At 36.1% G+C, this 17,407-nt stretch overlaps 1 protein-coding gene across 3 annotated transcripts in view; it reads left to right on the top strand.

Moving 5' to 3' along the window:
• lrch3 (leucine-rich repeats and calponin homology (CH) domain containing 3) overlaps positions 1-17,407 on the top strand; it is a 44,371-nt gene that overhangs the window by 6,665 nt on the left and 20,299 nt on the right. For all 3 annotated transcript variants that reach the window (XM_065283710.2, XM_065283704.2, XM_065283703.2), the window contains exons 2-10: positions 9,391-9,535; positions 12,455-12,581; positions 12,673-12,778; positions 12,868-13,004; positions 13,144-13,253; positions 16,721-16,814; positions 16,901-17,021; positions 17,155-17,300; positions 17,381-17,407. The exon at positions 17,381-17,407 is cut by the window's right edge and continues 50 nt beyond it. In XM_065283710.2, coding sequence (XP_065139782.2) covers positions 9,391-9,535; positions 12,455-12,581; positions 12,673-12,778; positions 12,868-13,004; positions 13,144-13,253; positions 16,721-16,814; positions 16,901-17,021; positions 17,155-17,300; positions 17,381-17,407 — 1,013 coding nt within the window. The remainder of the gene's footprint in view (positions 1-9,390; positions 9,536-12,454; positions 12,582-12,672; positions 12,779-12,867; positions 13,005-13,143; positions 13,254-16,720; positions 16,815-16,900; positions 17,022-17,154; positions 17,301-17,380) is intronic.

Below are 17,407 nucleotides of genomic sequence, written 5' to 3'. Positions count from 1 at the left end.
TGCTGTTTGTAGAATTGATCACTAGTGCAAGACTTCAACTCTGAACCTGAGCACACACACTGTGTCTTGTGTTAATGCTGTCTGTGTCAATATTGATCGTCTGTGCAGTGCATGCTGGGATATATACAGCAATCTCTGATTTTTTCCCCCTCCAAAGCCGATTTTAAAAATCTAGACTGTAAGAATGTACGAAAACACGAAGAAACAAAGCGCTCTCCGTGTTTCTGGGAGACACTTTTGCACAAGTATTTGTTATGGTTTGCAAATGATAGATTGTATGCTGTAGTTTTGTTTCTGGCAGAGGCTTTGTGGTTGTTTTTAGTGTTAGTTTTTTTTAGTGAGGTTCTTGTAGGATGATATGAGAAGTTTTAAACTGGTTATTAGTATTGACTGCAAAGTTATTATTTTAAATATAAGTACATTTTTATCTGTATATTATAAGTTAAAAGTTAAGCTCTAACAGAGTTTATGGTTTTATTTATAAAATTTTTATGGATCATAACCTATGAATGAACAATACAGTAGTTTTTATTCTCCACCTGCTCCAGTATTTATATTTTTGTAATTTTAATGATAATTGAGCCAGCTATTGCCAAGAGCGCTACAAGAGGTGATAGTTGACCTCAGAATATGTCCTCATCTGTTTTGGCCATGTTGTCTTCATAACAAGCCAAATGCATTAATGTCCCATCATCCCTCGATGCAGGTGTCCTACATCTAGGGATGTTAACCGATGACCGTTTGACCGATGGTTGACCGTATCAACGTTAACCGGTCAAAGTTGTCGGTTGTCGGTTAAAAAAAGGGATCTGTAAATTAGGCTATTATAGACAGTGGACTAAACCCTACTACAGTTAGTCATCTCTTTCTTTCCAAGATCTTTTTGTGTGAAGTGAACAAATCCCTCACACTCAGTTTTTCATAACTGGTCTGTTTGTACTTTATAAACCAATAAAAAAACATTTGGCGCGAGGTCACTGCTTTTGGTTTCGCATGTTCACAAGGTTTGCGAAAAGTAAATGCTACAGGCTATTTTTTGATAAATTCCTTTATTCGAATAGTAAATAAAATACAGTAATACAATAATTAAAATTAAAGTCTCTCCTGGTTGTGTTCCAAATTATTAACATTTATGTCTTTTAGGCTAACAGTAAAGTGCAGAGTAAGTTTTGTTTCTGTAAATCCTCAGCCATGATTTTTACCACTTTATTAAGTTTTGCTTTGTAGAAAGCATTTCTTTGAAGTGAATTTCGTTTTGTATAAATTGTATCTTAATTTTAATAAATGTTTAATCAACCAAATGCATGTATTTATTAAATAAAAAGCAAATATAGCAGAGTATATAATTACCGGTCCGTGCATGAAGGCGCCGGCACTGCGCGTTCACTTGCATTGCATTGTTAATTAGAACGCACCTCATCATAAATAAATAAAACTCAGCGTAGGCCTATATGCCTCATACAAGCATTAAATATCTTTGCTGCATTTATTCTAGAACAAAAACAGTGCGAGACCTGCTTTGGCCGGCGCGTTTACACATTCTGAAGGTGCCCGTTTAATCCATTGGTTTTATCGTGTTGCAGTCTATTAGGCAACATTCCGCATAAGATGGGTTTAGATTTGGAAATACATTACATCTATATTTCAGTGGTAACAGAAAAGGTGATGATGATCATCCTATGTCTTTAATATTACTACCCCAAACTAAAGCGCAGTCTCTTGCTGATCTGTCATTTTATTAAATGAGCCGCGGCAATTTTCAAATGAGCTTCACAAACGCCTTTATTTTCAAGTTCAACGCGATCACCTAGTACCTAAACTATTTCGAAACTAAGCACGGCGCCGTTTGCGGGACTCATGTTTCGAGCTGTAGGGGATTTAAAAAGTATTGTGAGGTCTGTGTGTGTGTGAGCCGGAGGCAGAGCGCAGAGAGATGCGAGTTGCGAAATTGCAGGCGCGGCTCGAAATGGCTGTTTATTTTAAATAGCATAGCATATTTTAAACTATAGGCCTATCAGTTAACCGGTTTCAACCGGCCAATGAGGCTCGGTGGCCGGTCAAGAATTTTTTTCGTTTTCGCCATCCCTACCTACATCTAAAAGACATTTAAAGGCCACCTGTAACATTTGCCCATACAGAGATGCCAATGAAGTGAAATGTGGAAGTCAACACAATTAGTTGTTTATTAACAAAATTTCATATGAATTCACTCTTAGTTTTTTCTAGTGTAAATTACAGATTAAGGACTTAATCACAGTAAGATGTTTTCATGACTCCAGCAAACCTCTTTACTTCTGTTTGCATGTAATTTTCATTATTCTTATTATTCGCTAAACATTTGGTTATTATTCAGATTGGCTACCACAATGCACAGCACCAATAATGAACTCACATATTAGGTGTGTTCTGGCCACTGTTTCAATATAATTACTTCAAATGCCAAACAAATTTCTATAGACAAATTTCGTTATTCGGCGCAGTGGCCAACACAGAAATATTATGACTATACATCTGTAATGGTTGTAAACACTTGGGTAAGAAGCAGAGACTGTTAACGAGACATATTGACAGAGTTCAGAAAAAACTTCCTAATGTCATGTTTATTATGAATCTGCGCACTTTGGTTAGTGTAGAATAGATACAATTAAAGTGTTTAAATTCCAGTTGATTTTAATTAAAATCGGCGAGGTCACGTTTTAATATGATTATACTTGTTGCGATTATGAGCTTAATTGCATTATTTTGATCAAAGTATTTGCATCGAGGGTGCATGAAAAATGTATGCATAACTAATTTTGTGTGCTTACAATCAGATGGGTTAAGCTACATGCACACCACCAGCGACTAGCGATGGCGGAGCGGCGCAATCTCATTCAGTTCAATGGAAACTTAACGATTTACGATAACCTTTTGGCTAGGGCTGGGTACCGAACGTCGATACTTTTATGCTATCGAATGAAAAACTTCGATACTTTGAGTATCGAATTTTTTTTTATCTTTCGATGCCAAATTTTGATTCCAAAAGCGGCTGTGTCTGTGAGCCTGTACTTGCGTGTAAGGACCTAAAGCGCCGGCGATTGGCTGTCCACCACTACGTGACGGCTTCTCCTAAAGTGACGAGGGGTTTCAATTTAAAGCACGCGCACAGCCTGTGTCTCTGCTTGATTTAGTCACGCCTGGCTCTGCATGACAAGGCTTTGCGCGCGCATCTCCCACAACAATCTCGACAAGGTGTTTAAACTTGACCCACGCGCGCTGCTTGTGTCTCTCAATGCTTATGAAATACTCGCGCCTGTCTCTCCGCATCGCAAAGCCTTCATGCCCTCGTCTCGCAAAATGGACGATGCGTTTAAACCTATTTTTTACAGTCTATAGTTTAAACTTGACGCACACGCGCAGCCCAAAGCCTGGCTCGTTATTTTAAAAAAACTAAAATTCCATTTAACTGGTTTGCTAATTTCACTTGAATGAAATTACATTGAACGCATTTTCTACTCATTTTTAAAAATCCCAAATGTATTTAATATTTTGATAATTATGAAGTTGAGTATTGTTTACAAAAAAACAAACATGCATACAAATCCTCCCAGTAAAACTCAGTCACCCATTTAAATATTTTAACTTTTTGTCAAAGTTGCAGCTATAATGAACTCACAAATACTGTTAGTCCAAGCTAAATACCATTTTACATTTCATAAAATAAAGCAGCGTTAATTATATTCTTAATTTCTTTATTTTTGTTTACTTATTTTCATAAAAAAAACCTGATAAGTGTGTCTGCTGGCGCACCCCTATCCAAAAAGCACAACTAGTTTTATTAATGTTACCCTGAGTGAGAAGTGTTACCAGAATTTGTTTTAATTAAGGTGAAAAATAAAAGTTGTGTTTTTAATGTATTTTTGTTAATGTTTCAATGGATTTTAAAACATGGTATCGAAAAAGTATCGTTAGGAACCGGCATCGAAACGGAGGTATCAAAATTGGCACCGGATCGAAAGATTTTAAACAATGCCCAGCCCTACTTTTGGCTGGGGTCCAGCTTTGCGACAAAGTTGAGAATAGTTAAACTTCATGTAAATGATGAGCGACAACCAATGAGAATGAAGCAGTTGAGTTCACATCATAGTCAACTATAGTTAAGGATGTAAAGGGTGATTCTCACGAAATCCAGACTTAAAAGGTGTCCAGCATCAGATTTTTTAAAAAAGCCATTGAAGCCAATTTTTTTGCACATATAAGATTAAGGTCTGAATTTACTATAACCATATTTTTAGGGGATTAAAAAATATTTCCTATAAAATTATTTACATTTTTTAGATTATCATCATTATAAAAATGTCATTACCACAACATGATATTACATTAAATATATCATTTACAAACTCATGTTTCGGTAATAAGAACCAAAAAGTTGTCTAGGTACTATGACAAACACAATTTCAACTTTATGTGGAGAGAAAAAATAAGAACTGCTTACCTGGTAGCCATCTTAAGTGTCACAGTCAATTATGTCCCTTCCAACAATAAAAAAAAAATAGAATTGTAAACAATGATTGACAATTGTTGCTGAGGATGAGAACATTGGTCTTGGAAACATTTATATTCCTTATTATTGTCTCTACATTTACCAATGATCACCAAATATCACATGTTTCTTTACTGTTAATGTTTATAGTATAACATGCACTGAAGCTTTTATTTTTTAGATTTTTTAATTATAAATATTTCCATGTCAAAGAACCCAAATCCAGTCATGGACACGTTGCGGTAATGAAAATTTTCCTCTTAAATGTGGAAGAAACAACAAAATTGTTTTTTATGATGTAATTTTTAAATCATGTGCAAAATAGTAAATGAAGAGATGTTTGTAACTGTATGCTTCTTCTTTTGATACTCTTACTTTGCATTGACTTTTTTTATCAAAATGTTTCATGACACCTCATAAGTCTAATTTCGTGAGAATTACCCATAAGACATCCTTTCTTCACAAATGAATGTTTTATATTGCAATACTTTCATGATATCTTCTTTTATGGGGACTAAAATGGGAAGCTCCCAAAAGTATATACATCCACATATACAGTATGTCCTCGGAAGTAAAATGCTATATTTGTGAGAAATACACTTAATATTTTAAGCTAATTTTTAACCAAATAAAAATTTTGAGTAGTACATTCAAACATGGCAATATGTTGATACTTTTAAATCGCATTGATTCTCACACACCTCATGATAAAATGCACGTGACATGTGAGAACCAAGGTGACTCGGGCCAGGCTCACTTCACATTTGCTAATTTCTGGTTGCAGTCCTACAAGACCATGACATGCATCTCTGGAACTGTGCTTTGTTTGACAATGTAAGCACACCAGGTCTTATATAATCAGGCATGTGAAGTTCACAGTGACCACATAAACACATGCTGGCGTGTCTCCTTGTTTCTCACTCACTTCCACAGAAAGCTTGTTGTGATGCTTTGATGTGTGTTGAATAGTTTCTTGACAAAGTATTTGAGTCCAACTGCAAATACAAAATTATACTGTAGTAAATAGATATTTTAGATTGCGGTCGTAACAGAAAAAAACATCCCATGCTAAACAGAACCAATGCTAAACACAAAGATTCATTGCTCATTTTATCTAAATTGTTTTGGTGTAAATTTTCTCTGTGTTTATTAGCACTGCCTGTTAAAGCATCACTGTTATCGTTTATACTGAGGGATTGAAACATCTTACCAAACTACTAACCATACATAACCGTATTAAACTTTGGCACTTAACTTGCCGGACATGACGAGACTCGAAAGATGCCTCAATTTGACTTTTCACCTGCTGCATGATAAAACAGGCAAAATCAAATCATGCAAAGCATTTTATATAACTTTTACATTTACCTTGTTTTCAATAACCCACAACACACCAGCATTCTGTAGATGTAAGTAATCATATGAATTCAGTATTAGGCTAGAAATACAGCATGTTATTGTCATTTAGAAAAGACTGGCAAAGATCCTTCGAGAAGATGAATTGAATATTTTTGCAATGTGGAGGGTCTGTTGTCTTGCATCGAAATGAAATAAATGAGTGTTATGTAGCATTAGGTGAATGAAAAGAGCTGGATATTAGGATTGTGAATTGTCACTGGTTTCACAATATAATTACGTTTATTATATCAACTTTTCAATTCATTACAATATCTCGATGCATCATGATGCCTTGCAGAGAGAGAGCTTATACTCCACTGAAAATATAGTTATGTATATTGCATTTTTGTCAAGATATCCTCATAAAAGTTACACAGTGCACCTTTAAATAAATAACACAACTATTGAAATTTTTAAAAATGCTATGTTTGAGAATGAAATACAGTTTGTCATGTACATTCCCGCCTAAAGTTTTTACTCAACACATCTGTCCAATTCTGACTAACAGTTTTTACAGTCATACATAATGAATCCAAGCTGTTTGTGTGGGTTTGTGAGTTTGGTGTCTTGGTGGTTTTAGGTAGAGCTCAGGGTAGGAAGCAGACGTTACAGTCAACAGTTCTTCCTGTCTTCCCGATCCGGATCTCTGCACAGCTGCAGTTACAAATATAGATCCAGCTTGCATTGGAAAACCATCATCGCGCACACACACACCAACCACCTCCATTAGGCTGATAGACAAGATATACAGGCTACATATGTCAAGTATATATAAACCTAAAAGCCTTTTAAAATATAGGCCCTGTTTACTCCTGGTATTCAGATGCGTTTTGGTCGATCGGATCACAAGTGGATGAGAGAGACACATGTCTGTTCACACTAGGGATTGACCGACATGGATTTTTTTAGTGCCGATGCTGATACGGATTTTTGTTTCATCAGCGTTAGCCGATGACAGATACAGGGTGCCGATTTTCTTGAGCCGATATTTGGAGCCGATACTGTTTTGCTCCCTCAATTTACATCATAAAAATGACACGATGATGTCAAATGTTACAAGTCTCAATTTAAAAAAAGTTAACTTTAATGAACTTAAAAAAACTATATTTAACAAATAGTAAAAACAGGTGAGGGTGCTATATGGAACCATGAACTGCACATTTTTCACAATGACAAGGAACTATCAGCAAAGGATCAGGGCTCCGAACTAACTTTTTTCACTAGGAGCACAGTGGCCCCCAACTGAATAACGAATATTAGGGGCGCAACCAGAAAATTTAGGGGCACACATCGTAAATCAACACGCTTACCAAATATTTACATTTCTACTAATTTCCACTGTATTACTAATAAATACTTCGATGATAGATGCAGAAAGTACAATGTGCTGTTTCAAATTCAGTGTCACATCGCAAAAAAGGTCAAAATGTACTGGTTGCACATGTGCGACTGGATGTAAAATTCAGTGGCACACTCACAAATTTCGGTGGCAAAATGCCACCATTTCGTGGCAGTCTGGAGCCCTGAGGATATTGATTTCTAGCACTTTACTACTACAAATATATATATGAGAAATAAAACCCGCTTTGTCCAGCTATGATCAGCTGTTAGGCCAAGCTTTCGAAGTTGTCATGGAAAGGTTGGTTGTTTTTAGTCACATGACCTGCAATCGCTTGTAAATAATCCCGGAAAAACCGGCAAACACAGCAGCAAAAGAGCAAAAATCGGTCCGATATATCGGCCGACCGATATATTGGTCTGTCACTAGTTCACACCTGGCTGTCTCTTTTGTCCACCTTCGACCGCTTCTGTCCTCATGTCTTCGAGGGGATGGTCTATGGATGAGTTCTTAAAACCCAAGCGGGAGAAATTACTGGTTTAAGTTTTATACATATATTTGAAGAGTTTGATTCCAAAACGAGAAAACTTAAAATTTTTTTAAAATCTCATTTTTTTTTATTGTGCATTCCAATTAATATCAATCAAACTGCAGTTGGTTTGTTTTGATTTAATCCTTCATAACTAAAAAAAAACAGCTAAGTAGCACAATAAAACACTCTTAATTTATACCCCATTTGGTTTATACCATTTGGCATCATTCATGTGATCCAATCGACCAAACTGCATATAAATCCCTAGTGTAAACAGCCCATTTTTGTCAAACGTTTGTTGTCATTCATGTTGATGTTCTCCATATTGGTTAATTATTCCCTATAAAATTATATTGCCTATGCAACTATTTGATATGTTGCCCAGTCCTAGTTTCAAGCACAGTGAAAATGTCATGTTCGCTTTGTCTCTAAACTACATAAAACCTTAACTGCATTCTTTATTTCTCTTAAAAAAACAGACCAAACAAAAACAGATCTCAAACCTCGAACAAAAGCCAAATTTGACTCCATGAATGGTTAGATTAGTTCATTCAAAACCATTTTTGCTTTGTATCATCAGATAAGACATCAGATATGTCACATAGATTCCTCACGTTTGACGCAAAGCGTTAATGATCACGCCATGTGTTTGGCTGAAGTTTTTGTAAAATCTTCATCATCTTCACGCTTCTGTTGTGTGATTTATCTTTGCGCTTTGCTGTGATTAGACTCCAGCGTCTGATGTTGTAATGAGCGTTGAGCTCAAGTAAAGGATACTGGACTCTTTTATGTATGTCAGAGGCAGAAAAATGGACACTTATCTTTGCCTGCTATTTTGGGTGGTCATGGGTTCTTGATCATAAGTGTTTGTGCTTTGTATGTGTGTGTGCAAAAACATCAAAACGTGCTTGTATTACAATCAAGTCTATGAAGATGTCAAGCAGCATATTTTTGAATTGATTCAGTGTTTTTCTTTCACCTAAAGCAACAACCATTAAACTTAAAACTTGTTCAGTTTATACTTTATACATATTTTTAATAGTTTCTATTTAATTTTTCAAGATTTGCTTTTATGTGACCCTCCAGACACATTCTGTGCATGCCTTGAAAGTCAGACTTTTCTCTCTGTAAACGTTCACGAGAGGACAGATGGGGTTGAACACAGCCGTTGTTCTCGCTGACTTGCTGCCGAGTCCAATAACTGTTTCCTTGTTTAAAGAATCCAACATTTTCTCATCTCTGCCTGAGGGGCTTTTTCCACAAAGCCTGTACAGGAAGTGAGGTCACGTGTTTTGGTGACATCTGTAGATGGATGATTACATCATAACGGCGTATTATTGGATGGTTATCAGAAATGGTTTCCCTTGTGTCACTTTCAGAATCTGCCAACATCATTGGAAAGTCGAGCAGATGTTCTTCAGACTGTTTAGTGTCGTTCATGAAACAGACGCCTACATCCAGAGCTCATCACACATGTGTGCTTTACATGAGCAAAACTAAAGACATGTGTATAGACACGCCTGTTTCTCATTGACTCATCGTTGCCTCTCTCTCTTTTTTTTCTCTCTCTGTTATCCGTTCATCGTCTGGCCACAGATCTGTCACGAAACAGGTTGACAGAACTGCCGGTGGAGGTGTGTATGTTTGTATCGCTGGAGAATTTGAACCTGTACCAGAACTGCCTGCGATCACTACCAGAAAGTTTGATAAACCTACAGTCCCTCACCTACCTAAACATCAGGTAATCATCACGGACACAACATAACATTCATAACATTACATAGGGCCCTATGAATTCCATTTGATTTTTTTCTGAAATTCCATTTTTTCCCCCGAGTTCATTTTTTGGGCTCCATTTTGTTCTGTTAATTTTTCTGGATTCTATAAATTGAAAAATTTAATACAAGTAATCAGAATGATTAAACTTATTATACAATTCAAAAACAGTTTATTAATGGTTTGCATTTTTGTAGTGTTTTAATATTTAGGTGATGCCTACATAATTTTATAGTAAAATCTAACAGAAAAAGTGCTGTCAAATTTAGTGAACAGTTTAAATAAAAACAGAGATAAAAACTTGCTTGATGTCTATTAAAGTACATTAGAGCCAGCCTCTGCATTTAACTCAGTGTATGTAAGGGGGGTCTTAAATTTAAATTTCTCTTCGACATGGCTTTCTCTATTCAGAATGAATATCTATAATTGATCAAACTGATATTCACAAATAAGTTATAATTTTTAAAAAACAAAAATAATGAATAAAAAATGTGCCAAATTCCATTAAATTTCACATAATAGAGTAAATTCCTTTTTCATGTCTCGATTCTGTGATCCTGTCCGGGTTTTCTGCATTGTGGAAATCGTAGGGCCCTAGAATACACACAAAGGATATTTTTACATCAGTCATTTAAAGTTTATAATTAACATTTTCATAGTTAAATATTACAGCTGAGAGTGATATTTACAAGGTTATAGGCAAGTTGTTACTACAAGTTTACAAGTTCTGAGAGCACAGTAAAATCTGGAATTACTTCTATAAAAATAAGCAAAAAGTTTGGATTGTAAAAAAAATCAAGCATGTATGTAAGCAATAAGTCACTGCTGAAGGGTGTTGTTAGAAACAAATTAATGCAACCCCTTCAGCCGTGACTTGTTCACAAATCGACACTAGCCACGAGTACCTTTCGTTACCTTGCAGTGCAAATATTAAAGCAAACATTTTTTGATTATTTTTGTAAAGTACAATCACTAAAAGACTTAATAAATAGTCCCTGACCGAATGGGTAAACTGTAATTGGATATTTCACATATAGTTACATTGCTAAGGGTTAGGAGTGCACTATTAATCGAAAAACGAATCAGGATTACAATCAGCGGTAAAACAATAATAACATAATCGACGAAAGCCTCAACTACAGCTGCCCATTTCGGCATATTTTGGTGCGTTTCGGTAGTATGTTTGTGGTGAATAGAGATTTTAAAATGTATACATTGATGTGTTCTTTAGCCTTTTTTTTGGACACAACTCCCATAATTATTTGTTATTTACATTATATTATTAAGGGGGTGTGCACACCAAAGCTTTTTACGCATCTGAAAACACCCGGCGGACAGCTTTATTTCAGCCGACTGACCGCTTTTTTGGTTGCAGTGATATTTCTGCTTTATCAGACACTGTAAGATGTGCCGGTTGGTTGTTGTGATATTTGTCCCGCCCCTCCTTCACTGTGATTGGACGGCCGTGTGAGAGCTGACATTGACGAGCTGAGCTTTTCATCCAAAGTTGAATATTTTTCAACTCTCAGTGCTGAGCGCGAAAAAACATAGAGCGCCGGCTTTCAGCACAGGAAAAAAATGGCATAAAAGCTTTGGTGTGCAAGCCCCCTTATTTTTGGATGTTTCTGATTTACCATGCAGCTGCTTCACATAAAGTTATAAAACATTTTAAAACTTCAATGTAAAATCTATTAATAGTCAACAATAATAATCGCAATTTCAACTTCAAGGCAAATAATCACCAATTATAATTTTTTGTCATAATCGTGCAGTCTTACTACTAATGGTGCTGCGCAGTTATACCCAGAATCATGGGGTGCAGGGATCATAAATGTGTTTTATCATAAATTAACCACAGCTATTGACCAATCAGAATCAAGGACGGTAACTAACTGTTTTATAAAAACATTTATAGAGCAAAAATATTTGAACTTAAAGGAGAAATATTTAAAGAGCACCTATCATCCAATTCACGTTTTTTTTACATTTCTTTTGCTGTGTAAGTGTGTATTAGTACATGTTAACGATATGCAAAAGGTACAAACCCCAAAGTAAACGATTGTGCGAGTTATTGTCTTCATCATGAATCTCTTTTCTTGGACTACAACCAACACACAGATGTAGTAAAGACCGACATTATTATAATTCCTCCCGCTTTGGACTCACAGCTTGTAAATTAATTCCGGTTAGCATTGCATTATGAGCGAATCTTTCAAACATGGTGGAGCTTCACATTTCCGGCTTACGTCAGAGGTATTCAGGCCAATCACAACATACAGATTAGCTGGCCAATCAGGGACACAGAGCTACAAAAAAAGTAATATATGTGGAAAACAATGTGCTTTTGATCCATAAACCACACGAACACATTGTTTTATACCAAATACACAAAATAACGTTGTTTTTTAGCAATGCAATTTGGTGGTCTTTAATATTCTTGCACTTTTTTAAACCACTAATCATATGCAACAAATTTTCGAAGCAGACCATGTAAACTTTTGTATAAAAGATGTTTTTGTTTTCATTGAAGCAGACAAGATGCTCTTGGATCGGTCTCAGATCCTGCTGGATAACATGAATCATCAGGATTTTAATATGTTTAATAAATAAAGTCCATGGCAGCTTGAGTGCAGCTGTTTTACTCAGAATGAAGATTTGCGATTTATGTTTTGTTAAATTATAAAAATGCAAACTGGAAGTTTTTGTAATGACCTTATTGTGTGTGTATGCATGTGTGAAAAAATACATGAGTGTTGTACAATTTTCATAAAGCCTTGATATAACATACATAAAAGTACAAATGTTTTTACATTTTGCTATATCAAAAATGAAACCATTGTTGGTCCAGTTGGCTTTAAATATTTTCTCATTCTCGTGTCTGCAGTCGGAACCAGTTGTCCACTCTTCCTGTTCATCTGTGCCGTCTGCCTCTCAAAGTTTTGATCGCCTGCAATAACAAGCTGGTATCTCTGCCCGAAGATCTGGGCAAACTGAGACAGCTCACTGAACTGGTATGTGACCCTCATCTGGATGGGTATTACATTCATCTTAAATCATTTTATTACCACACATCACTCAAATTTCTCTTTCCGTGTCTTGAAGGATGTCAGCTGTAATGAGATCCAGACCCTTCCTCCTCAGATCGGTCAGCTGGAAGCTCTGCGTGACCTTAACATTCGCAGAAACCACCTCGTTCGCCTTCCTCCTGGTTAGAAACGCATACATTTGCACCTGAATGATTCGGTTGATATTTTCTTGGATTTTTGTGTCATTCCCATATCGCACGTTTTGTCACAGAGCTGGCTGACCTTCCACTGGTACGGCTCGATTTCTCCTGTAACAAGGTGACGTCGATTCCTGTGTGCTACCGCAATCTCAGACACCTGCAGAGCATCATTCTTGACAACAACCCTCTTCAGAGCCCACCTGCACAGGTAACAATATTAGCTTTACTGATATTTACTAAATAGATGTTTGGTAACTTAGTCAACATGATGTTATAATGAAAATGCACGTTACAATAATCCTGCTTTTCAGGATTATGTTCAGTGATGTGTTTCTGATGTGTCCTAGATCTGTATAAAGGGAAAGATCCACATATTTAAATATCTGAACATGGAGGCGTGTAAAGCAGCGTCAGACCTTCCAGATTTTGACAGAAGACCACTTCCCTTCGGCTCCTGGTGAGAACACTACACAAAACAAACAGCTAGTTACTTAAAATGTTTTTAATCTCTGTCAAATTTATAAAGAAGATAGATTGAATATGCAGTGTCATCTCCGATGTGATTTTCCAACATTTTTGGATGACATTGTACAGTTCATAAGATTTTGTGAGCTGATCTCATCTGGAAATGACTTTAATGTTGATCGAACTCCTCCCTTGCGTTCTCTTGCACCCGCATCTATCTGAGCCAGTGTTTATCATCTGTGTCTCTCTGAGGACACCAAGCAGGAGATTCTTCAGATAAGAGGGGAAGAAAGATAGATAAAGAGAGACAGACAGACAGGGAAATAGAGAGAGAGAGTTTGGATTGTTTGGAATGCAGGTATGAAGAGAGAAAGCAGTTAAACAGGATGGCGACGGGAGTTAAAATGTAGAGATGTGAGATTAAAAACTTAAACTGAGATTAAAAACTTGTATATAAGCAGCGTTGTGTTTGCCCTTTAAAATAGTCTTTCTTACCTGTCTGGTACAGTACATTCATTGTTCATGAACATTTATAAAAAAAATGTAAACATTGAAATAACTTATTTATTAAATGAGATATAAATGTGAAAGTAATTTTTTTATAGACGGTTTCAGCAGTAACAACATAAACACGCGGCTTTCGTGGTCATCACATAAATTAAGGTAAACTCTGCGAAGAATAAATAACAACAAAGTCTTTTTAAAGTACTTTATTTATATAACAAGGAAATAAACAAGACGTAGATTACAAAGGAACCCAAACATTTGTTATTTTCGGCGAAGTATTTGTTTAAGAGTTCAGTTTCAGCAACTACTCAGAACATTAAACAAATAGAAACCAGAAGTAAAGTTCGGACCAGAGGCTTATCGCGTCACTGCACGTGCGCCCGATGAAACGCTCTATAGGTTGACACGTCTTATTGATTTAACCTCTCGACGCGCACTAGCTCGGGGGCGGAAAGACGTCAGTTTTTTTTACGCTGCGCATTTTATAATAGCTAAGGGGGCTTCGCGTCGTGCCTAACAACGCCCCTTAGCTGTTATAAAATGCACTGGTAACCCACTGCTTCTCGGGGTTTATTGCTTTAATATCCAAACAGCGCTGTCAAATATCGTCACGTCATCTGACTCGCTCATTCCTCCAATGACTTCATGGAAAATATTGATAGACAGAACGTGTAGCCAATTAGATAACGAATCCAACGATCTTTGTGTGACGTTTTATTTCCTTGTGTGGAACCGGCATTTTATACGCTTATATAAGGATAAACAATAATATGAACGAACGTGTATGCATGGAAACAAAAGACTTTTATTTTGGGTCTGACTGGCACTTAGAAAAGGCACTAGTCTTACAAAATTCTTGCAAGAACCTCATTTTTGGGCCTATTGACTTCAAACGTAAAATATAACTTATTTAGACTTGTGGCTTTGGCATCATTGCATTTCTAGGTTTTACAAACATATTTATCATTAAGATTTTTAGTATTAAAAAAAGATGTTATGCAAAAAATGTTTTATTACAGTGTACTTCAGCCTCTCTAACTTTTTAAATTTTTATCTTAAAATAATTTTGAAACCTGGAAAATGAAGCTCAAAGTGTCTTAGAGCTGTGCAATAAATTGGTTAACTTGCTAGATAACACCATATACGATCTGCGATGCGAAAATACATCAAGGTTGTAAGATGTTTTTTAATTATATAAAAAATTTTAAAACTATATTTTATATACCACAAACATACATGTTTTACATTCTTTCTGTGAGAAGAAATCATAATTTTGTTTTTTTACCAGTCTGTCTGCTATCTGTATCTACCTAAAGCTTTTACTGTGCATTACTTTTAAAGGGGACATTTCACAAGTAAAATAAATCTTTGGTGTCCCCAAAGTACGTATGTGAAGTTTTAGCTTAAAATAACATATAGATAGGTTTTTGGGCGTGTCCTTTTAAATGCAAATGATCTGATCTGCACTAAATGGCAGTGCCGGTGGTTGGATAGTGCAGATTAAGGGGCGGTATTATCCCTTCTGACATCACAAGGGGGGGCAAATTTCAATGAGCTATTTTTTCACATGCTTGCAGAGAATGGTTTACCAAAACTAAGTTACTGGGTTGATCTTTTTCACATTTTCTAGATTGATAGAAGCACTGGGGACCCAATTAAAGCACTTAAACATGGAAAAAGTCAGATTTTCATGATTTAAAGTGTTTCATTATTAAGTCAGTGCGATATGCATATTGAAATATGCACATTTGCAAAGTTTCAATTTAACTTGCAGCCCTAGTTATTAGTAATACAATACCAACACAGTCTAGAGATTTGAGTTAAGCCTGGAGTATAGGTTTTTTTTACGTGTACGCGAATGTACACACACTGTCGAACCCATAGCCTTGCAAAGCATGGAATATCATGGAATTTTAAAAGGTCTTTTGCCAGACATTAAAAGTTTGGGGACTAAATATATTAGAGATTAGAGATATTAGAGATAATAAAATAGAGATTTTTGTTTGTTTCTTAAAATTTTAGTTTCCATTTATTAAAATGTAATCCACTTGTTAACTTGTTGTGACATAAGAAATACCATTTCTGGGTCCAAGCCTCCGTTAACTACCATTTAAACAGCTGTTTATTGGCACTGTTAAATAATTTCACACATTTAACCCTCCTTATTTTTGATTGTTGCGGGCAAAAAATCCTTGATCTTGCGACACGTTTTTTAAAAATGTGATGGAATATGCCCGATATATATGCAATTTTATGCAATGAAATTGCGGGAACTTACAAAAACTACGTGAACTTGCAAAAACTGTTTGCAGCTTTTCATTGATGTTCACGTCACGTAATTACATCACTTCCTAACATTCCCATGACAACAGGGGACATGGCTGCACATGTGTGAAGTAAATGCAACATTTTTTTTTACTTAAAATATATATGACTTTTTGCTACGAAAATGCGGGGATTATGAAAACATAGAAAATCTGCACAGAAATCTGCAATTTAAAAATATATATATTTTTAAAAACAAATAAAAAATGCCTCCCTCGCATTATGCAGACGTTGGCTGATTATGCATTGAATCATTGTGATTGCATAATCATGTTTTTTGGTCTGTGAAAGTCAGGGAATTTGGGTGAATTTGACTTGATTTGACTCGTACGTTAACACGGACATTAGAAGCATTCACATTGCGACAAAATGCATTGCATCTCTTGGGCTACATACTACATTCTCCTGTACGTGCATGTGCGACCTATGTGTACAAAGTATGCACGGTTACAAATATTTGGCGGTGCACTGTACGCAGGCCCTAAAACTGACCTGTACTTCTAGCTAGCACTATTTGCACATACTACTCAACAATGCTTGTTGTTGAGAAGGAGAAGTACTGTTGATGCTAATGATTAATTATGATTGATTCATTTTTATAATTATGATGATTTTTCATCATCTCAGTGCTGAAGATCTGTATTCCGGCCGGCCGTACGGAGCATTGGATTCTGGTTTCAACAGTGTGGACAGTGGAGATAAGAGGTGGTCAGGCAATGAGGTAAGTGCTTTTCATCATACCAAAATCATTATTTTCAGTTTAATGAGAGCAGAATTATTGATATTTTTCTGCCAATCCTCTGACAGCCATCAGATGAGTTTTCTGACTTGCCGTTGAGGGTTGCAGAAATTACCAAAGAGCAAAGACAGCGAAGAGAGCGAGAGCAAGAGGAGCTGAGGACGGGCTCACACATTACTAATGGAACATGTAAGAAATATAAAGTACATCTATAAAATAATCAAAACTATTCAAAATGTTTTTTTATATGTAAACATCCTATAGTCAGACACATTTATCAGTGTATTCATCCAAACTGATTTCTTGTCTTCTTTGTCTTTAGTGGAATCAGAGCTTGAACAGATAGACTTTATCGACAGCAGTACAGGTGATGATGATGAGGAAGATAGGCGGAGCCGTCGAGGAGCGGATTCAGTCAGCCTTAGCTCACAGTTCATGGCCTACATTGAAAGACGAATAACCAGTGAAGTGAGTTTTACAGATTTTGACGTCAGTTTTGGACAACGCCTGTCTGATTTTGTCCGATTAACTTGTGTATGTGTTATTAGGGCTCACCTGTGAAGACCAGCCCATCC

Source organism: Paramisgurnus dabryanus, chromosome 9 (genome assembly GCF_030506205.2).
Source record: "Paramisgurnus dabryanus chromosome 9, PD_genome_1.1, whole genome shotgun sequence".
Classification (NCBI taxonomy): Eukaryota; Metazoa; Chordata; class Actinopteri; order Cypriniformes; family Cobitidae; genus Paramisgurnus; species Paramisgurnus dabryanus.
This window is presented reverse-complemented; position numbering and strand designations above follow the sequence as displayed.